This window comes from Polyergus mexicanus, unplaced genomic scaffold, assembly GCF_030449975.1.
Source record: "Polyergus mexicanus isolate NDT 795.1 unplaced genomic scaffold, iyPolMexi1.0 SCAF_3, whole genome shotgun sequence".
Taxonomy (NCBI): domain Eukaryota; kingdom Metazoa; phylum Arthropoda; class Insecta; order Hymenoptera; family Formicidae; genus Polyergus; species Polyergus mexicanus.
The window spans coordinates 2442529-2465154 of record NW_027223323.1 but is presented as its reverse complement, the minus strand read 5'-3'; the positions used below and the strand labels follow the sequence as shown (position 1 = coordinate 2465154).

The 22626-nt window shown below is 34.4% G+C and overlaps 3 protein-coding genes and 1 long non-coding RNA gene across 9 annotated transcripts; 1 reads left to right on the top strand and 3 right to left on the bottom strand.

Annotated features, from left to right (window-relative positions):
• Nucleotide 1: 1 nt before the first annotated feature.
• On the bottom strand, nucleotides 2-9387 carry LOC138932109 (tetratricopeptide repeat protein 14 homolog). Of its 2 annotated transcripts, XM_070293688.1 has the most exons (14): nucleotides 9259-9387; nucleotides 8425-8620; nucleotides 8194-8318; nucleotides 8033-8109; nucleotides 7825-7947; nucleotides 7501-7715; nucleotides 5393-5533; nucleotides 5103-5294; nucleotides 4321-5017; nucleotides 3905-4212; nucleotides 3500-3675; nucleotides 3159-3285; nucleotides 1356-2706; nucleotides 2-1155 (listed from the first exon to the last, which is right to left on the bottom strand). In XM_070293688.1, the coding sequence occupies exons 2-14, from the start codon at nucleotides 8583-8585 to the stop codon at nucleotides 1036-1038; spliced, it is 3813 nt and encodes a 1270-aa protein (XP_070149789.1). In that variant the 5' UTR covers nucleotides 8586-8620; nucleotides 9259-9387; the 3' UTR covers nucleotides 2-1035. The 2 variants fall into 2 exon arrangements, with proteins under 2 accessions (XP_070149789.1, XP_070149788.1); XM_070293687.1 differs by having other exon boundaries at nucleotides 1105-2706; nucleotides 3500-3636.
• Nucleotides 9388-9991: 604 nt separating this feature from the next.
• Nucleotides 9992-12710, bottom strand: LOC138945071 (mannose-P-dolichol utilization defect 1 protein homolog). The gene is made up of 5 exons (XM_070316270.1): nucleotides 12257-12710; nucleotides 11820-11885; nucleotides 11410-11542; nucleotides 11107-11311; nucleotides 9992-10984 (listed from the first exon to the last, which is right to left on the bottom strand). Exons 1-5 carry the CDS (start codon nucleotides 12342-12344, stop codon nucleotides 10742-10744), a joined length of 735 nt encoding a protein of 244 aa, XP_070172371.1. The 5' UTR covers nucleotides 12345-12710; the 3' UTR covers nucleotides 9992-10741.
• A 1125-nt stretch (nucleotides 12711-13835) lies between these two features.
• Nucleotides 13836-22367, bottom strand: LOC138931655 (uncharacterized). 5 transcript variants are annotated; one of them, XR_011446648.1, is made up of 4 exons: nucleotides 21672-22367; nucleotides 16752-17028; nucleotides 15318-16675; nucleotides 13836-15235 (listed from the first exon to the last, which is right to left on the bottom strand). It is a non-coding gene; the product is annotated as an uncharacterized lncRNA (long non-coding RNA). The 5 variants fall into 5 exon arrangements; XR_011446649.1 differs by lacking the exon at nucleotides 21672-22367 and having other exon boundaries at nucleotides 15318-15431; nucleotides 16089-16675; nucleotides 16752-19039; XR_011446651.1 differs by lacking the exon at nucleotides 21672-22367 and having other exon boundaries at nucleotides 15318-16226; nucleotides 16506-16675; nucleotides 16752-19039.
• Nucleotides 14333-19719, top strand: LOC138931653 (tubulin glycylase 3A-like). The gene is made up of 14 exons (XM_070292643.1): nucleotides 14333-14404; nucleotides 14706-15561; nucleotides 15642-15854; nucleotides 15983-16203; nucleotides 16529-16656; nucleotides 16746-17019; nucleotides 17116-17329; nucleotides 17436-17526; nucleotides 17833-18003; nucleotides 18179-18432; nucleotides 18527-18720; nucleotides 18790-19053; nucleotides 19137-19334; nucleotides 19417-19719. The coding sequence occupies exons 2-14, from the start codon at nucleotides 15402-15404 to the stop codon at nucleotides 19648-19650; spliced, it is 2616 nt and encodes an 871-aa protein (XP_070148744.1). The 5' UTR covers nucleotides 14333-14404; nucleotides 14706-15401; the 3' UTR covers nucleotides 19651-19719.
• Nucleotides 22368-22626: the final 259 nt, after the last annotated feature.

Genomic DNA, 22626 nt, shown 5'->3' with positions numbered 1-22626 from the left:
CTTGCGGTGGTTTTGCGTTATATATTTGTGGATTTTTCAATTGTACAGCAACTCGGTTTACATACAACATATAGGTATTATTTTACTTTAAAATTACTCGTATATTATAGCTTAAACTAAACAATCGTAAAAGAGATTAATAACGTATTCGTGTTTTTTTTTTCCCCCTCTATTGGGAATAAAAGATGTTCATCTTGGGGATACTATTATGTTGCTATGTAATTTAATTCTTATAATTATTAGGATCAACCGAAACGGAAGTTTTATTGTTAGGCATATTCGAATATACGAGCTATAGTGACACGTTAGATTTGAGAAATTTTCGAAATAAAAATTATGGTCTTCCGCTTTGATTAATCGTGCTTGCTCCAATGTAACTATGAATGTGTTTCCCCTTATCATACAAAATAAATACATCATTAGATAATAATTAAATGAAAATGGACTTCCGTTTCTGATAACGAATGATAATGAAAAGCCACTCGCCAGTGATGTTGTTTTTACAATTTTATACATTAATTATTGCATGTTAATGAATTTTTTTATAACAAAAAAATCTAATTATTATTATTACACACAGAGTAAATAGTAATATATTGGATAAATATAAAAGAAATTTCTCTTGATTCATGTTGAGATAAACTTATTTTTAAAATCCCAAAAATTATCAGGACAAAATTATATTCCCTAAAGTATCGATAAAACTCCATTTATGAAAATCAACAGTATAGTAGCCATAATTGATTACATTGATATTCGATTAATTATATAAGTTAGATTTAAGTTTTTTAAATCTAATTCGCGTTCAGACTTGGAACAAAATTAAAATAACGCATTTAAAAAATGGAATTATCGAGTTTATCAGAAATACGGTTATGACAGTTTGTGATAACAAAAGAGATAGAGTGATCGTTATTAAAACTTGGAAAGTGTCTCAATATGCCTCGTGTCAATCGTGTCAACTACCTAATTAACTAAGAGCGACTTGAAGAAAGCGATTATATCACAGAGAAGCAGCGACGGCGGCGCCAATATCTACCAAATCTTAGCTGCAATGGCTCTCTGCATTAAAACGTTCTTGCTTCGCTGTTTCATGCGCTCAATGAAGTACTCCTTGCCTTCCAGGTTACCGTCGACAGGTTCAACCCCTTCATTCTGGCAACAAACGAGAGTTAGTTTGTTCCTCGCGTGTGTGGCTGATCATCATCATCATCATCATCATCATCATCATCATTTTCACTTTCTGTGTCAGCTATTTCTCGCTTTTATCATCAATTGTTATCATGATCGTCATCGCAAAGAAGACGAGTCGGCCATTTGCCGTATGCCGAAAACCTACGCGGAGTCTAACCAACCTTGGTGTTAGCTGCATCGCCCCCCTCTCCCTCTCCCCACCTCTCATAGTCATCATCGTCCCTCTCCTCTCCTTCGCTCAAGGGCCCGGCTTGCCTCTTATTAGGTGGTACGGTCGAGCCACCGCTGCCACCCTGCTGATGTTCGACGTCGTCGCCACCCTCGAGCATCTTGTTGATTTTCTCCTTCGCTTCGTCCACCTTCCTCATCGGATCGGGCGAGTAGCTGCGATCGCTGTATCGATCGCGCGATGATGCACGGCGATCCCTAAAGTCCCTTCTATCGCGGAAGTCACGGAAATTTTGTTTGTTGTGGAAGAATCTGCCACCACGGTTACCGCGACCGCCACGGCCGCCACGATTATTAAAGCCACCACCGCGACGATTGCCGAAACGATTGTTGTGCTGATTGTTGTAGAAACGATTCCGGTTTTGGAAATTATTACCGCCGCCGCGGTGATTCGGATTGTTAAAGCCTTGGAAGCGTGGCTTGTAGTATGTGCCGCGATTATTGTACGGCCGAAATTGTCTCTTGCGATAGTAACCTCGATCACCTGACCTACTGCGGCTGCGACTTCTCGTGTACGATCTAGTTCGTGATCGTGATCGCGATCTGCTGTACGTTCCCGAAGGAGATCTGCTGTACTTTCTCTCATAACTGCCTGATCGTCGATTCGAGTATGATCGTGAACGGCTCCGCCTCGGCGATCGAGATCTTGACGAGCCCGAACTGGATGCGCTGCGAGATCGACTGCGCGATCGTTTCGCTGGACGGTCTCTACTCATGCGCTTGCTCACGCCGCCTCTACCGCTCGATTCACGTTTCTTCGGAGTCTGTCGATGTTGACCTCGCTCGGCCTCGCTATCGGAATCGGTTCTCGGCCCTTTGGCTTGATTCTGGTTCTTCACTGGTGGCGGAGGGCGCGGTGGTTCGGGTGGATGTCCGGTTCCGCTGTTTTGACCAATCGGCTGAAACTTGCCTCCCAAATTGTTGCTAGAACCGAATTTGGTTGGTGTCGTTTGCGAGATAGACATAACGGGATCTTTGTATGATTGGAATTTATTCTGCGGTTGCGGCGTAGGATACTTGACGGGCGCTTGTTTTGGTATCGGAGGTTCTTTAGGCAATGGCGGCGGCGGCGTGGGTGCAGGCTGCGGTGGCGGCGCCCTTTTCTCGGCAAGTTCACGTTGCATCTGCTTTCGTATATTTAAGGACTTTTCGAGAGCCGCGCGTTGAATTCTTTCTTCCATTTCGTTATCATCGTCCTCATCACTATCCACAAAAACATTAGATTGCATCTTCTTGTTTTCCGGTGGAACATCTTGCCATTTTTGCGGAGGAACGTCCTTTTGTCTAAAATTATACATTAATGTTTAAATTTGCAGTCAAATAAAATTTAAAAATTAAAATTTCAATAATATAAGTGAAAATGACTCTGATAATATACATATAGTATGTTCAATTGAAATATAGATTGAAACTTATATGGAACAATTTAATTCATATTTCAGATGAACATATCTAATATAATATCAAAATAAGCACATATAAAGTTCAAATAAGAACCAGGCGTGAATGTACGTCGTAAATAATGTATTTATTTTCCATGAGTAGAAAAAGAAAATGTAAATAAACGTTCTTGTTAAAACATAGTATAATTTACCGCCATTTTGTTAAAGATGATTTTAAAATAAATCTCGAAATGTTCATAGTCTTTTACATGTGTTTATTTTAACACAAAATATGAAATATTAAATTTTGTAGGTTTATAATAAAGATTCGTTGTATGTGCTTCATGTACTCACCTAGCAGCTTGTGCAGCTTTCCATTTTGCATTCAATGCAGCGGTGTCTAACGTAGGCAGCTTCGGTTCTGGATGAATCAACTGAGACTCTTGTTCAAATATGTCTGTTAGTGGCTTTCTCTGTATTTCTACGATAAACAATTATAGTGAGATTTTATTGTATTGTTGTATTACTATACGAACACGTTCGCTATCATTATTTGGTCGGAAAACCGTTCGACCAGGCTTTGGCACTACGGTTCATTCCTGTCATGTAACGTTGAGTTCTCATGAGAATCAATGCGTTACACATATGTGACACATGGTAGCAAACGTGTTAATATTTTATATATATATATGTACCCTTCCTCTGTTGCGCAGTCATCGGCACTCTGGATTCTCGCTCGTGATACGCCTTCGAAGCTTCATCTCTCTCTCTTTCCCTCTCTCTGCGTAGCTCTTCCTCCCTCCGTGAACTCTCAGCGAGCTTCTCCGCGTTGCTAAGAGGGGAAGGTATGTCATTATACTGTGCTACATACCTAGTAAATATAAAAACACAAGTAAAATACAATATCTGACGACCGCGTGATTTCCGTTTAATTGCGTTAGCTGAGGATATGAAATTAATGTAAATAAAAGGAGAAATGATTGCATTACAACACAAAGTTAAATTTAATATAGGTTGTTAACCGAATAATTTAAAAAAAAAAAAAAAATATATATATATTAAACTCATTATATCGAGACATTCCTAATAAAGATTCCAACCTTTTTAGCGCCGCACAGTCTTTCTCAACCTTCGCATAATAAGCATTAAGTTTGGACTCTAATTGTTCCAAGTCTGGCAAAGATGACTTTTTCAACGCTTCTAAATCTCGTTCAAGTTTATCCTTGTTTTTACGCTTTTTTCGTTCTTCCTTCTTCTTTTTCTTTCGACTCTTCTTATCTTCCTTCTCTTTATCTTTTCCTTTCTTCTCTTTCTTCTTCTTTTTCTTCATTTTTTCGCTCTCAGAATGTTTCTTTTCTTTTTCCCTTTCTCTCTTCCATCTCGCTGTCTCTTCCAAGAATTTTCTCACCTGTTCGCATAAAAAAATAATCTCGTATTATTTTAATTTTGATACTTGAAATATATTGTAATTGAGTAAATCTATAAGGAGTAATGTAAATTATAAAATTATACTTGCCTTATCTTCGTAATCGGAATCGTCCTTGGTCTGCTCAAGAAACTTGCGTACTTTAGTTTCATAGTCATCAACTTTTTCGCGCGTATTTGCAGTATAAGAGGCTGGAGTGATAGTATCATGAGTAGTAGCAGCTGCAGCCGGAGGATTATTATATTGAGCCATACGCTTGCTAAGCGGTGAAAGCGAACTGCGATGATCTTTCTTGTGCTTGCGCTTACGGTTCGGCGAACGGGACGCCGAACGAGAGCTTCCGGATGACGACGAGCTGCTCGAATCCGAACTTGAAGAACTCGAAGAACCGCTGGACGAAGAACTCGAACTGGAACTCCATCTCTGTCTCTTTTTTGATCTAGATTTTCGCTCTTTTTTGCGTTTCTTTTTATCTTTCTTGTTCTCTACAACGTCGTTTTCGGCTTCGAAGCTCTTAAAGGTATCCAAAGGATTCAGTGATGCTGTAAGAGTCTTAGACTTTATGTATTCGATGGAATTTCGCGCTTCCTCATGATACGGTGCGATCGCCAAGCAATTCTCATACGCCTTTTGAGCGTCTTCGTATTTCTTCTCGTCCTCGTAACTACGACCGAGCGCCACCAACGTTTCCGCCATATACTTACGAGCATTTGCATGTGTTTGATTTAATTTCAAAGCTGTTTCAAAGTCGTCAATCGCTTTCTTGAAGCTTCCGCTATTTGCATATCTGTGCAAAACAGAAGATAGTATATTTAAACGCATCTATGGATATATCAACATACTAAATTGTAAATATTAATAGGAAAACTTACAATGCTCCTCGAGCGACTAAGCCTTCAACATTCCGAGGATCAACGGTGAGTGCTTTGTTGAGGCACTGAAAAGCTTCGGAATGACGACCGGCCTTGAAATGATCTATACCCTCAGCAACGCTTCGGAAAGCCCATTTGCTTGCTTGCGCTTGTCGTAATTCGGAGGCGTATTCATTCGGTGGAAATCTCTCTCTGCATATCAATAAAAGTAAAAATAATTAAACATATGAAAATAAAATTTATTTCATATTTATTAATATAATTTATAGTGTAATTTGGTGACATCTTACCTCAATCCAACCATATTAGAATGATTCTCTTGTCCAAGGCTGATCAAGTCGCACAGATATTTTATGTTGTTCGGATTGTTGAAGCCAGTACTATTCTCCAACAGCGTTTCATAAGTCTGGCCTTTGTTGTCCATCGCTTTCCTACACCACAGAGAAAAATATTTGATTATCAAATATTGCAAAAATCGTCGTGACCTTTGTCAAAGAGGAGGAAACCGAAGCTACTTCGTTAACGGTAAAACCAAAGACTTGATAACCATGACAGCCGAGTCCTCATGATCCTGTTGATAATATCGCCTGTTTGGCAATGCATGTGCAGCTCGGTTTTCTCTCTGACACATCTCGATATATATATATATTTTTTATATTCTCATACATGTGTATATTTATATGTGCACATTATCCATTGCAGTCTTCCCACATAAAATTCCCACATTAAATAGTTTTGTTATTCAATTATTTCTGCACAATGTGATGCTTCTTTACTTCGATCTGCATGTATTATTCAATGAGATGATACTAATGCCAAAAGTGCTTTAATTTCAATCTTTTTAAATTCATCCTACACAGATTGTTGCAACTTCTGGTATTAGAATCGTTCAAAATCTACCGTTTCTACCGTTAAGAAGCAGCAGGGGTCCGAACAAGGATGGCAGAAGGTAAAATTCCTTTATTACCAGATATAATCTCATAGTTATAAATTCACATTGGTACACAACCTCAATATTATGTAAACTCGTCTCTCACCTTTCATGTACCATTAAGACGTATATTTCTAGTATTTTGTATCACATTTGTAATCAGATTTTTTTTCTCAACACAAAAGCACACGGCCTATCATCAATCGATGCTGTGGTTTCGATTTTTATTTATTTTATTTATTTTATTTATTTATTTTTTTTTGGTGCGATAAAATAAATTGCATAGCCCTAGAATAAGTTGGGAGAGCCACGCTTGAATATATATTATCTTCCACGGGTGACCAAAAAAATTGTTTTAGATGTAGTACTTTCGCCTGTTTGCATTTTGTGGTGTCAATTTGTTATCAACATGTGACATCACTTTTTTTTTTATTTGTCAATATAAGCTGTAAGTTTAAACATTAAGGCATTATTATACGACAAGGCGCGATTCTTTTGAGGCTTAAACGTAAAAAGGTAAAAAGTTGAGGCGATTAAGATTCAAGTTGTTTGGTCTCTGCTTCAAATCTCATATGACTTTTAGTAAAGATTATGTCTATTTTATCTTACCTTCAACAAGAAAAATGATTGCGCATAAAAATATCTCTTGTTACAATATAAAATAATTTGCAAGATTGTATTAATATATATTTTAAAGAAACACACAATATAAGCATACATATGGATATATACATATATATTCTGGATATCCCGGGTAAGAGACCAAACAACTTTAAATCAGTGTTATACCTACCGTCTGTTGCATTCACTCTGACCGCTCAAGGCTCAACGTCTCATACTGGAAATTCAACCTCAAAAGTCATCTGCGCCATAGTCTGGCTGGTGTTTTGAGAGTAACATATCGCAAACGTAGATAGAATATGTGCGGAACAGAGCCATATCAACCAATATTCAAGGTTCGAATTCATTTGTATCACATTAGAAATTCATCATCATACTATCAACTTTTTACATTACATAGAGTATCTGGCACCTAAATTCATAAAAACGTGTAAGAGGAATCAAATCTAATTTACCTAATTTTGTTAGTATCACAGTGCTTCTGTTAAAATTCGGCTTTGTTTTCCCACCATGCCATATTATTCTTACCTATTTAATCTTAAATTATATATGTAATAAAATTTATATCATGTTATAAAGCAATGTACAATTAAAGAAGTCAGTGTATCGATCTTGGATCTATTACAATTAGGTAAAAAAATTTTGATTTTGTCTTTCTCGGTGCAAGTGCTCATATGATAATACACAATGAACAAAGTGTGACATCACAAAACGCTTTCATCGTTTATCGTGTAAATAAAATATCTCATAGTAATATAAGAAACCAACTTACAAGAGTTAGTGAAGGATACTATGGATTCAGTAGACTTGCAATTATATCTAGTCAAATTTATCCTATTAACTTACTTATAAGCTTCCGGAAGATCATCGGAATGAATAAGTCCCATAGGTGGGTGCGGCGCTTGCCCTTCCCGAGCAGATATGTTCATAACTGCAACAACACGCTCGGCTTCAACGTTAACTTCACTGACTACGACGCAGACGAGATCATTTGCCATGTAGCCCCTTGTTACACCTTTCTTGTCCACCGCCGGCACAGTGGCCGTATTTAATATCAGTGCCTATTAAACACAATATACACGAACTTTATCAAAAATATACAAATAAAATAGAAAAATGATATATAAAATTTTTAAAAATATTAATAAAAAGTATCGTATCGACATATACCTTAACTCCTAATTCAGTAACAACTCTGGGACAGTCACTGCAGTTGCAAAGCACCTTCAGAAGCAGACCTGCGGCGCTTTTACCCATCACTTGCGCGTAAATTACATCCCCAACCACCAAACTCTGCAAATTAAAGAGATAATATCAACTTGAATCGTAAAAAAATTATATATTTGCTTTTTTTATTGATATTCTGAACATTCCATACCTCCAAAAAATTACGAATGCGCTGAGATTTTTCCATGGTGACAAAAGTATCAAGTGCTGGTACTGTAGCATAAAATTCTGAAAGTACAAATGAACATTATTATGTAATTATTGCCTCGCTTTAAGATAAAGGAAAAAGAAAATATTTTAAAAAATCATTACCTTCATCTCCAAGTTCTTGTTTAACGCATTCTGTAGATTTCTCCAAGTTTGCTTTATCGTATAGGGCATCAGCTTTTTTAGCAAGGAATTGTTGAAGCTTCAGACGTTTGCCTCTGTCCCCAAAGCTGCAAAGTATATAGCATTTTATTTAATTAAAAATATTACAATGAGGTGCAACAAATAAATTTCAATATATCTAGATTATCTTCATAGGTGACCAATAATGCATACCTGAGAGTCTTTTGGCGCTGTTGATATATTTCAAAGCTAGGATCCTTGAGATTGAGCATGAGCAGCTCGTTTTCGTTGCGTTCTCCTTCCCATACTTTCTGCAACTGTTGGCCATGGTAGTTCAACGCTTGCGCCACGAGACGCGCGTCCATAGATTCCATTTCGCTCAAAAAAGAGACCAATCTAATCTGTAAGACTGAAAATCGGCGCGTTCGAATTATTCGTCCACTTGTTTGCGCTGCTATAAAATTTCCACAAATATGTCCGTTACATCATTATATAGATATATCGACACATTGTTACACAGATGTAACTATTCATAATCATTTTCTCATGCATAAAAAAACGTCCTTTGAACATTTATAACGTTCCAATGTGTTCAAGGACACGTTGTTGAATCATCATTTATTGTCCAGAGAAATGGAGAATTCGAAAATCTACACGTCACCGCTTCCGTTTATTTATTATCGCGCGCCTACTCGGAATGTCTGGCGGCATTGCATCGAATTATCAAAGATTGCAGTATTCCGCGCGGCCATCGTGCTATCAGAGACAAAGCAACCGCATCGTGCAGAATGAAAACCCTTTGTGCCCGATGAATATTGTCAGTCTGACGTCGTAATGAATTATCTCGTACTAACTCTCAGCGAGAAGCGTGCGCTGTATATTGATTTATCGACAACACAAGATGGTCGTTGAGAGTAGGACCCAAAGAATTGCGAAGGGCATCGGCGCCATGACGCTCTCTCTCCGCCGCTTGGCTACCACCTTTTTATCCAACGCTCATTTCTCGCCAGCGAGACTGGGCCCGGTAATTGTAAGAGTGTTACTTACCGCTCGCTCGGGGTATTACGTTCCGCAATGATCTGGCAATGAAAACTCAGAAAGAATCACGTTGCGCTACGAGACATCCTCGAAAACGAATAAACGCGTGCTCGAGTCACCGTCTATCGTAGTGCGAGTCACGATTGTGACGAAACGGAAACGATAGCGCCGCTCGTGGGATGATCAGGCGGCGCATGCGCATGCGGAACTATTTTATCGAACGCCCGCCAAGCATCCGACTTCCGACATGACCACACGAAGTATATATAATGGCTGCGTTCCGATATTCACTGCCAGTACTGAAAATCTATAGTGTACGTGACGTAAATTATAGATTTTCAGTATTAGGAGTATCGGAACGCAGCCAGTATATATATATATATATATAGGTCTTTGTTGAATTGCTTGGAATTTTCTATAGAAGTATGAAATAGGTTTAAGATGAATTAAAATAAAAAATATACGCTTTATGTGAGTCAGATTAATTTGAGATTGATTTGATTTTTATCGGAAATTGATTTGTTGCGTAACGCAATGTTATAGCGCCATAGCAATTGGGATAAAATAAGTCAGGTCAGACCAGTCGACCCAATGCTGCAATCAACTGGTCGATCAATAATATAATCATTTATATATATATCAACAATATAATAATTTAATACATAGATAATTTGCTTAATACAATGCATATCAAGAAATTTCAATTTATGAATTATTATATAACAGATATATAAAATATTTCTTAAAACCTATTTTAGATAATCTATGTTTTATGACAGAATTATATTTATAATTTTCTATGCATTTTTCGCGTAATTTAAAAAAATAAAATGTACACACATATACAAAATACATATCAGGATATACATGTACATATATAAAAATATGCTGAATATTAAATTATAAATAAATTTCTGTCTTAAACTCTGTTGCAAAATCGGTTAAAATACACTTAATTGCTTACAATTTTTCTAAAAAAAAAGATACGTTGCCTTGTTCTATATTTGAAAGAATTTAACAAATATGCTGAAATAATGCATTCAACAATAAATCAAAGTTATCTGATCTAATTGCACATATTTAAAGAGTGATATCACTTTAGAGTACGTATTGTCATCTTATATATAATATCTTTCGATAAAAGATGAGAGTAAATATTTTAATTTTCAAAATACAAAACGATATTGACTGTTACAATAGAAGGTTTCGAACTGTTTATATTTACTATTGACTATTAAAATTGCAACACTACATACCAATACATATAGTGTTGCAATTTGAATGGCTAGCAATATATAATGATGAATACAATTTCAAATTTATTTCCTCTGGAAACTAATTTCCAAGTATTCATCTTTTCAATATCACATTGACTTCATGAAATATCATTTACATAAAATTGTATACAGCCATGTATATCAAATTTATGATTATCAGCTTATATAAATTTATCAATTGCGCACTGTATATAAACATTCACATTTCTTTCATTTTATTCTTTCTTTTTAATCTTCTCTTTGCTCTTTACGTCTATGTTCCAGTAGTAAAGAAGCTGCATCACTATTATACCATTTGCCAGTGTAGAACACATATACATTGTTATCATAGCTGTGTCACCTGTGTCTTGAATAGAAGTAAAAATTCTCGCAAAAGAACCGAAGAAGAGCATAAAACATGTTACCGCCGATAATTGGCCGGTATTTCCATTGGAATAATTTGTGTAGGCTTGCGAAAGCTATAATCACGTAAAGTCATTTATTAATATTTTGTAAAATTTCAAACATATATAAGTTAAGCGATGACAAGAATAAGACATTCTCTTTTCCAAGAATTACCGTAGTTTTGATAATTACATACCTTGCCAATAAGAACAATAGGTATATTCATTGATTGGCAAGCCCAGAGAATATGGATAGGTGTTAGTCCACTGTTAGCTGCAAAAACCACTGCTAAATAGGCGGATAAAAACGCAAATGCTTTTGCTGTATCTCCATTATAATGCATTACTAAAACTGCAATAATCGAAGTCTGACATGCTAAAAATACTGCATCTCCCCAGGCACTAAAATTACAATATTATATAATGTTGAATAAATTTTTAAGCAGAAGTAATACTCTTTCTGTATACATTGTTTTGTCGTTAATAAATTACTTATTCACCTAAATGGAAATCCTTTCATAAAACTATAAGACAATGTCGCAGTAATAGCAAACAAATCTAACAATACACTGAAGACATTAATTCCTTTACCGCTCTTGTTTTTTAGAATTTTCATAATTTGAGGTACTTTTACTAAAAAAGAAAAAAAAAAAGGTGACATGGCACATTTAGATAAGACACATATATGTATAAAACAGCAAAACAGAATTATATAAATATATTAATACATGACTTATAAATAAATTAACTTTAAAGTTAATTTAATATTAAGTTATATATAAATCATATGATAAAATCGCATCTTAAAGTGATTACAAAAAATCATGATTATCAAATAAAATACGAGGCATATATTTTCATAAAGCAATGACATATATTTATGTTTTGCTAACATAATGATTATACTTGCCAAGCAAAGAACCTCCAACAATGGACAATCCTACAAATTTGCTTAACGTCACCTTGAAGCATGCGACTGAAACAATTACAAAATAATCATATCAAGTTTTATCTACATACAACTGTGTTTATTTATAAGGAGAAGATCGCCAATAAATTTTAATTTTATTATACTAAAAACAGAAACAGTGTATAGTGTTTCAATAATACATCAGTATTTCTTTATAAAAGAACAGAGTTAAAAAAATAAGACATATAACATTTAGTTTTTAAGAGTAACATTAATTAATTAATCGCAAAAATATGAGAAAATGTTTATATTTTTCAAAGTTTTAAATCAAAAATTTTTATTTGTATCATGAATAAAAATGTTATTTTCATTACATTTATGATAAAAAGCTGAAACAAAATTTTATTAATATTATCGTGTTCTTGTAGTATACATACCGTGAAGAAAATTGAATTTGTCTAAATACTCCTTCATACATTCTTGACTAAATAATAATAACGCTGCTTTTTTGAGAAACTGAGCCATATCGTCAGGACATACACTCTACTTGATATTATCTTGCAGCGTGGATATGTATGGAATGTATAATGTAATGAAGAACGATCAGCAGCGATTCGGACTCGGACCGATTGATAAAGCGCTTGTTAATTCATTATTTTTTAAAGACCATTGAACGTGAAAAAATTTAGTCGTAATCATAAGCTCATAACCAAATCGACCAATTACAATCAAGCATTCTAACAAAGTAATAAGAATTAAGAATATTTGACTGTGATTGGTCGATTTATTTACGGCCTTACGCACTAAAATTTTTTTACATACGATGACCTTAAACCAAATGATCACTGATTCAAATTATATTTTTGCCAACTCATATCGATGCGAAGTGATGGCGACACAAAGGTACGTTCAAAGATCCTACCCGTGAGGTACAGAGCTTTTAATTGACCAATCAGGAACAAAGATTTCTTTGTCCTGATTGGTCAATCGAACGCTACCTTACGGATAGGATTTTCGAACGCATCTTAGAGATATTTAAAAACTACTATTGTTGGAGCAAACTTTGAAATATGCTCTTCATCAATAATACAAGAAATATCAAAAGATAAAAAATATTACTAAAAATAAAAGTAAAACTGACATCTTTTTATGGCCAAAGTAAAAACTGCTAACATAATATTACGTCTTCTTCGTCTTTATCGCAGGAGCTTGTGGCATTTTAGGATAGTGGAAAAATTGCTGTGAATGTGTCAAATTCGGAATTATAATATATAAAAATATTATTCTTAATAATGAGAGTACAAAGATGCAAGAAAAGCAAGAAAATAAATAAGAAAATATATTTTATTATAGCATTTAATTAAATTTATTATATATAAATATATATAATTAAAAAATGTGTGTATAGTTAATTAAAAAATTATGATTACTAATTGTTCTCCAAAGATTTTGATGAGCAAAACATTCTTAACACGCACATTATTCTATTTTAAAATAATATTAATATTAATATTAATATAATAATTCTATTTTGAAATATTATTCTAATATAAAAAACGGTATTAGAAGGAATCGCATTATTATTCATCTCTAAAAAAACAAATGAATATTAAATATAATGATAAATCTTTTACGATTTATTAGATAATAGGCCAGATAAGAAACGTTTTGTTACTGAAAATCACATATCCGCGACACTTGCTGGGTCCAAATAATAGTTGTAAATGTAAATCAAATGAAAAAGCGGACAAACTCGCTGATAGTACCTCGGTGACATAGAGAATAAGAAAGGGACTAATGTTAAAAAATAAGATTAGGTAATTAAAGATTTATATATATAGATTAGTAATATATGACATACGTAAAAAATTTACAAATTATAAATTCATTCTATTATATCAAATAACATTATTATATTTTATGACAGAGAATCATGTTTCACAGAATTATATTTCAAAATTATTTATTCATATATACATATATATACATATACATACATATACATTTATTCTTTATGTATCATCGCACTTCTTGCGATCTTCACTTCTCCAATACCGTCCGTCAACGACAGCAATATGTCAATCATTTAGATTGTCCGACAAATTTTTGGTGTTTTGTGTTCTATTAATATTTTGTTAAGTTCTTGAAAATCTCAGAGTTTTGTTAAAGATCTTGCTTCGCGTGCCTCCTATCTCGCACGCAATCAGTGCCAAATTTGGAAATGAATTCGGCCGGTTTCCGAAAATAGACATTATCAGACAACGAGAATCAAACCCCCTTTCGCAATTAACGAAAATATCAAGCCGAACGAGCGGCCGATTCATCACGCCGCCACCTGCCGCGACTTCTCCACGCAACCGGAGATGCAGCCGTGTAAGTGGGTCAGAATGCATGCAAAGCCGAGGAGAGAGGAGCGTGATCCGATTAACCATGCGATTGCTTTGACTTCCTTACCTATATTCCGACCGGGGGGTTGCGCGGGAATTGTGCCGCGGGGGTGTGCCTGGTACGCTGTTCGTAAGCTACCTTTCAACCATTGCACAACTCACGTGTCCGGGAACGTTTCATCCGCTTTTATTGCCCAGGTTAACGCGACCATTAGGTTTAATACTTGTTTGTCATATATATGTCAATTTCTCAACAATTAAAAGATATTCGAAAGCGTATCTTATACACAATCACAAGTGTTTTCGACACTTCCGTTAAAATTTTACTTCAAACGATTAATTTTTTTAACTTTATATAATTACAGTCTTACAATAAAAACAATTGACATAAATTTTAATTTTATAAAAATTTTGTTTATTATGCGACGAAGATACATCGAGTTTTCTGTGAAAACTCAACCTTTTCTCGATTGGTTTCAAATGATTGGCTTTTTAATAGCTCATTGTCAGGGGAAGAGAACGAGGGATTTTATGAAATGATTTTCGCGGTAAGATATCAATATGATCCAATAGCTTTTAACAAGGGCGTCTTAAAACATCCCTGCGGCGCGCGCCTGCGAAATATCAGATTCTACCATTTGACTCGCGTGTGTCCTCGTCGTCATCGTTCAGTCTTGCCTCCACTTCCATCCATATATCATCTTCGCTCAGTTCTTTTCATCGTGCGATTATGCTCTATTTATTTTTCCGCTTGATTTTTTCAAAATAACAATCTTTAATTAGTTTCGAGCAAATACTTCTTGATATACCTTGCAAGAGATGTACTCATCATTGGAAAAGTATCGAGGATTCAACAGGTATCAAAAGTGTCGCAGTGTGTTTCGTCACGACTTATTGGATTGCATTGAAAATTAAGCATGCGCTTTTCATATTTACATTAAGTTCTGTTTTCGAGAATTTTACAGTTTATATATGGAATATTTTAAAGATAATTTTTAATAATATAGATTCTGTTATCTCCAAATTAATCTAAATAAATTGTAAGTATAAGTATATTTACGCATAAAAGCAGTTTCAGATTAAAATAACGATAATAGCTTCCTTTACATACCTTTTGTTGAAATCTGTGGAGCGATGAAGAATTCGTAAAAATCAGTGATACGCGGGAAAGCTTTGCGGTTCTCAGATCCGTTACATGAATGCCAACAATGGGTCTTCTTCAAATCTGGAAAATTCAAGCGAGAAAGAACACAAAAAGAATACGAAAGAAATTATCAAAAACGAAGATGAAAATTCCGAAGAGAAAGTAGTGATAAACACGGATGCAACAAATTGTGATATTAAAACTCTGGAAGGTTGAAAAAATTTATTTAAATTATTTTAAAAAATGTAAATAAATCGAGTAAATGTAAATTTTAGAGAATTTTCTTTACAGAAGAGCCAGACTATTCAGATAATAAAATCGAATCATCTTTAGAACTGCCTTTAGAACCGACCCTTCACGAACGATTTTTGCGTATCAAGCAAATCGTGAAGGACGCTATAACTGCCCATCATACTTTTATGATTTATGGCAAGTCACGGGTCATTCGCGATTGCATGCTGAAAAGAAGATGGAGCGAGAAATTTTATCGCAAAAACAACGGCGGTATAATAAATCATTCTGCAACACTTTCGCAATTTCTAATAGATTTTTTTACTGTAATAAAAAAATTGAGAGAACACTTCTACTTTATAATCTATATTTTATATTTTTAAAAATAATAATCGTTTCAGCTGATCAGCATTTTAGTGTCGAATGCAGTCCGGCAGTTTTACTGGCTGGAATCGGCGATTTGAAGGATGAACAAAACGAACGTTTATTGATATCAAGAATGCTTACTAATCATACTGTCAATTTCCTCTGGAACACGGGGTCCGAGTGGCCCGGCTGGCCCGCGCGAGATAACAAAACTACTGTGTTCAATCGATATTGTCGAGCTGGTTTTACGTCCAAGGTATCGTTAGCATATCATAATTGCTGTAAGATTTTTAAATTCTATTTATAGACATCATAATCTGGAATTTACGATTCAAATATAATGCGGAATAATCATTTTCTTAATATTAGTAAAAAAATTAATTGCAAAAATTGTTTTTTTGTAAAAAATTGGCGACCTTAATTCACACAAAACACAGACGTTTGAAAAATGTTTGCAAAGTATAGAAGTGTTTAAATAAAGGATATAGCATGTTGTTTTCGAGAATAAACACTTTTGACGAGCGTGCTGACGAATCGTTAGAGAAAAGTTGCATGTACTTCTTCGAAAATCAATTATTCAGGTGGGCTTGTGTTCAAGCGTCAGACAAATGCACTGGTATTACGAAGCTGGAGTGGCTAACACTTTATTTCCACGTTGCTACAACATATGTCAGAGCGACCAGATGCACGCCTTCGTCGAGGACTTTCGGTGAGTGTTAGTCGATTGTCTATTAGATATATAATTATTCAATTAATATATGGACTAATAATAAAAATTTATAAATTATATTTTGTTAGACTCACAGGTTGCTTGAGTCTCTTGAAATGGTTAGTAGACAAAGTCAACGCCGAGAACGAAGACATCGTGTGTTCGCCAACTGGTACGATACCTCTCAAAGCTCTTGATTTTGCAATCAAAAGATCCAATGATTATATCAGTACCCAATCGCACGAAGACATCGATCAGGAGGGTGAGAGAGTCTGGTCTCATCAGTGGGACCAATTTATTAGCTGGCGTTATCAGATCATTCATGGCCAAGCTCTCTTCATTCGCACCAATGTACCTTTTAATGTGAGATATCTGTCGGCAAACAATAATTTCTTTATTGTTTATATTCACTTTATTTATTATTTATCATTCAAAAGATATATTATATTATATTTGCAGAAATATGTTCTGGCTTCAAAGCACATATTAAAAAAGATGAGACAATATTGGCCACAGATAGATATGGATGGAACAATGAACATGTGGATCCTGAAACCTGGGAACAAGAGCCGAGGACGCGGTATTGTTCTAATAAACAAATTGGAGGATGTGATGGCGAAAGTAAATCCAACAGGCAAACCAGACACACGATATGTTGTGCAAAAGTATATCGGTAATAAAGCTTTCGAATTAATAATTAGAAAGAAATAGCCGATTATTCTCAGGCGTTTATTTTTAATACAATTCAATTAAAAACAATTTGATTATTTCTTTGCTAGAACGGCCATTACTGATTCACAATACAAAATTCGACATAAGACAATGGTTCATCGTGACGTGTGCTCAACCTTTAACTCTCTGGATGTACAGGTATATAAATATATCAAGGATTTTTAGATAAGTCACGACATTTTGCAACATCTGGCTCACGCCAGAACAATTAACGGGCACAATAGCTATTTGGCTGTAAGAAATAAATGATAGAGCTCCGGAACTAGGGTAACAATCAATTTATGTCTCGCTGATATTAAAACGGTCCTGTTTCCTTGGTAGTTAATTTTGCGGATATAAATATCCACAGACAGTGCACATATAAAATGCATTACCCGCTATTCTCTTATTTCTCTATTTAATTACCACTAACGCAAGGTTCGTCATTTTACTGCTTATTTACAGAGAGAGTTATCTTCGCTTTTGCTCACAAAAGTTCAGTCTGGATGACTTTCACGAATCAATCCATCTGTGCAATCACGCGATTCAATGCAAATACGATAATTGCGGCGACAGGGACCCCGCTCTACCCACGGACAATATGTGGGATGCCACGACATTCAAGGAATTTCTCAAGTACGATTTACGTCATACGAAGAATTATACTCGCGTACTCTTTTAAAATTCTCACTTTTTGTTATTGTAAATGTTCTCTATATCTGTCTTCAATAAAAAAATGATATACAAGAAAAATTCTTAAATATGTATGATTGGAATAATAATTCTTAGAGTTCTCATAAAAATTCTGCAGATCTCAAGGTCACGGTGATGCATGGGATAAGTTAATCTATCCTGGAATGAAGCAAGGTTTGGTGGGCTCGTTATTGGCTAGTCAAGAAGCTATGGACCGACGAAAAAATAGTTTCGAACTTTATGGCGCCGATTTTATGATCATGGAGGATTTTTCTGTATGGCTAATCGAGATCAACAGTCATCCGGACATGAGCTATTCCACCAGTGTCACTACGCGATTATGTCGACAAGTGATGGAAGACACCATTAAGGGTGAATGATGACTTAATTAAAAAATCATTTTTTTCTAAATTATTATACAGATAATATATATAATATTATAGCAACAATCACATTTTTTCGGCAGTCGTGGTAGACTTTCGAGAAGATAAAAATGCGGATACCGGAGATTTTGAGTTAGCATATAAGCAACGAATCCCGAGCTGCCAACCGTATTTGGGAGCCGCTTTGTCACTTCAGGGTACCCGTCTCACCACTTACGAAAAGAAATTGAGTTTGAATCAGGATTCCAGAGCCAGCTTAATCGCAAAATCTCCGATGGTGAGTTTATAAAGATAACAAATACTTTAATGTTGCAAATTTTTGATAGCATTTTATTCACGTTCTTAGATGAAAAAGAAGAGGATAGTACACAACAACATCGGGCCGGTAATTGTCGATCTTATTGAGGAACTAGAGATCCAGCTCGATCAAAAATTGTACTCTTGCTATAACACGGATTCGCCCAAATCGAGATTGGCACTTCCGGCGACAGCACCTACGAAGCCTTCAATTTCTGATGAGAAAGCAGAAATTCTCATAAAGAGCACTTCGGCAAACATGAAATCTATCAATAAGATAAAGTCACCAACTTTGTCCAGAACTAACATTCAGGTAATAAAAATTCAATCAAAAAAAGCAATATCGAAATAAAAGTTATTACTTGACACTTTCGTTATGTTCCACGGAATAATCAGATTAAACCTTCGAGAAACGGAAAAAGTTCTCCGCATAAACCGGGACGAAAATCGCGCACATTCGCCGATCTTGCAAGCAATAAATTAGATATGTCTCCGACGAGACCAACGTTGATATCAAAAATCATGGCTCTTCGGGAGCAATCGGCAAATATGATGCCTAAATCTGAAAAACCATCGAGGAAAAATGAGGAAAAGGTTTGCGTTTCGTATATACAAATTTCATATCATTCAATGTGCTTAGTAATTTTTTTTTTTCATTTTTTGTTTTCTTTACCAGATCATCAAAACTGCGATACGAGACGCTGTGAAAAAGTACAAAAGAAACGTGACGACTTCGCCACAAATATCGCCACTGCCGACCTTACTTACGCCAACTACGAAAGTCATCTCCGCGTCAACGATTAAGAATAAGATCCGCAGCTTTCCGAAGAAACGAATGCATTATAAGAAAAATAAAGTTCAAGGGGATATCACCGACATGTACGCTATCGGTTTAAGTTTGACCAAATAATCGGAAAGTCTATCAATCCATCTGTTATTCGTTATCTTCCTCTTTACTGTTGATTAATTCTCGAATTCTATCTACACAAGTGATATATGTATACAATCAATAAATGTTACCATTATAGCAATTGTTTTATTCTCACCATCGTAAAATGTTCTCTTATATGAGATATCGAAAAATATCGAAACAAAATAAAAATTCTTCGAATAATGAAAATAAAAATTTAATACAATTTTGAAAAATTCTTTCTCTCATAATTTCAATTCTAATTTATATTGTTTCAAATTTCTTGTATAAAAATACCTTGAAATGTCGCGACAAACAAATACAAATTTTTTCAATGTTAGTGCAATTGATAGCAGAAATAATAATCCTACACAAATAAAAGATCAAGATATAAGAACTGTCGAAGAAATTATTCAAAAAATGAATGAAAATGATGATGAAGTTTTATCAAAAAGGTTTTCAATTTTTCCTTCAAAAAATCAATTGGGATATTCGGATGCTGAGCATCCTCAATTAGATAAATATAAAGAACATCAGAAATTATCTGTCACAAACTCAAGGTATCAAATTGATGAGATTCAGAAGCCAATCTTTCAAAATCCTGCAGTAGAAAAGTACCTAAATGAATCAATGAAAAAAACACTGAAGAGATACAAAAATTAATAACAAATGAATTAATTCGGGAATATAAAATGTATTTTCAAAGATATTTATTATAGCTAAAGATTCACGCCATAAAACATGAATGTAGGTTATCGAGTCACGCGATAATCGATAAAAGTAAAACGAAAGTAGTAAGTAAATTGTCGCTTTCACAGCGAATTGTCAAACTTGAAGATTAAATATTTTAAAAAATTATTCAAATAAAAAATACAAAAAAACTTTAAATTTACATGCAACATGTACTGTGATAGTAACAATAATTCGATAATTTGTGCAGACAATCAATCAAACAATAAATGGCAAATAACTTTAACGTCAAAAAATTGCACAATTAGAAAACAGCTCGAAGGTTGGCAGGTTTGCATCGAAAGATTCTATGGATGCAAATTTCTGATTTATTTTACAGTCAACATTTTTTAATTTTATAAAATTGCAGATCTATCCAAGAAGCGCAAGCAATGGAGAAAGAGATTTACAATTACTTCTAACAGTCCCAAAATTAAACATTAATTCGCAATGTGCGGACGAGAGAATAAAAACTGCGAATGCCGAGATTTGCTGCAATCGCGAGAATCTAGAAGAATTATTAGAAACGGAAGATCAGGAAAATGGGAATATAATATTGGCAGAATATTTAAAGTTAGTAACAAACGATGAAACAAGGATAAATTTTCTATTAAAGATCTTGATGAGAGCCATAACTGAGCACAAATATTACGTAATCTGCGGTACGTTTCCGGTTCTGAGAAAACCATTGGCAGATAGAGGCTGGCTCGAAAAAAAAACAATTAAGAAAATGATTTCTATGATTTCCGAAACATATGAAGGTTGTATCTTAAATACTTTGTTAACGTTCGAAGTAAATTAATTTGAAAGTTTACGTTTTTTATTTCACAGATGGCTTAGAACAAATAAAAAAATTGCTTCAAACTCCTGCTAATTTTATATGGTATACTAATAAGAAACCTAACATAAGAACAAACGACAAGACCATTGTGAATAAATTTGCCGGCAGTTACTTTACGTCAAAGGCAATTTAATTCAAAAACATGCTACATAGTGTGGAATTCATAATTTCTAATTAATGAAATATTTAGGTTGACATGTGTAACAATCTGGAAAATGCTTATTGGTTTTACGAAACTGGCGTATCAAATATACAGTTTCCACGATGCTACAACATGTATCAAGTATAAATGTCGCACGTATGAAAATTGTACAATATTAAAATTATATATATAGAAATTATATTAATACATATTAAATTATTTCTGATAGTCAGCACAAATGGACGAGTTTATACAAGATTATTACATTACTGCGTGTTTTGGAATTTTAAAGTGGTTTTTGTTACTCACCAATTTAGTAGGAGCGAAGAACACCTGGTCCCTGCATGGAACAATCCCCATAGATGCAATTTTGTTCGCCTTGGAACGCTGTATAGAATATATAAGGTTGCAAAGAATATTATTCGTATTATACAAATGTATTATGCTTTGTACGAAACTCGTTTCCAGCGTCCAAACACACGAAGACATAGACCGTAAAAATTATGAGGATGCTCCTCCATCCGCATGGTATCAATTTCTAGATTGGTACTACAAAATAATATACGAACGTGTTTTATTGAAAGAAAGTGATGAAGTTGATGTAAACGTATGTATAAATATATTGTAATATTTTCTTATAATACAATATATAATGTGTATAAATCTTAAAAAGAAAAAATGTGATTAAAGAATTTTGGAATTTATAGGAACTTGTAACATCTGTACGCAATGTATTGAAAACAGTGATAAAATATCGATCACAAAGTAGGATTGACGGTATACGCAATATTTGGATTTTGAAACCGGGCGACGACAGTTTGGGACGCGGAATTGTTTTAAAAAATTCTATGGTTGATATCCTCGCCAAAGTAAATCAAGCAGCAAAAGAAAATACTGAATATGTTGTACAAAAATATATAGGTATCATTTAAAAAGATCATTCATATTTCACATAATAATATAAAATATACAATAAAAAAATGCAATGCTAAAAAAAATGTCATATTATAATTATAATTTTTATAGAGCGACCACTGCTTGTCCATAAAACAAAAGTAGATATTAGGCAGTGGTTCCTGATAACAAGTACACAACCTCTTGTCGTATGGATCTTCAAGTATTTTGCATTTTATTATCTTTGTAATGCACACTTATAGAGCTTCTAATAATTTAGATTATTTAATCAGGGACATCTTAATACGATTCGCGTCGAGAGATTTCACTCTTAGCGATTTTCACGAATCCATTCACTTATGTAATACAA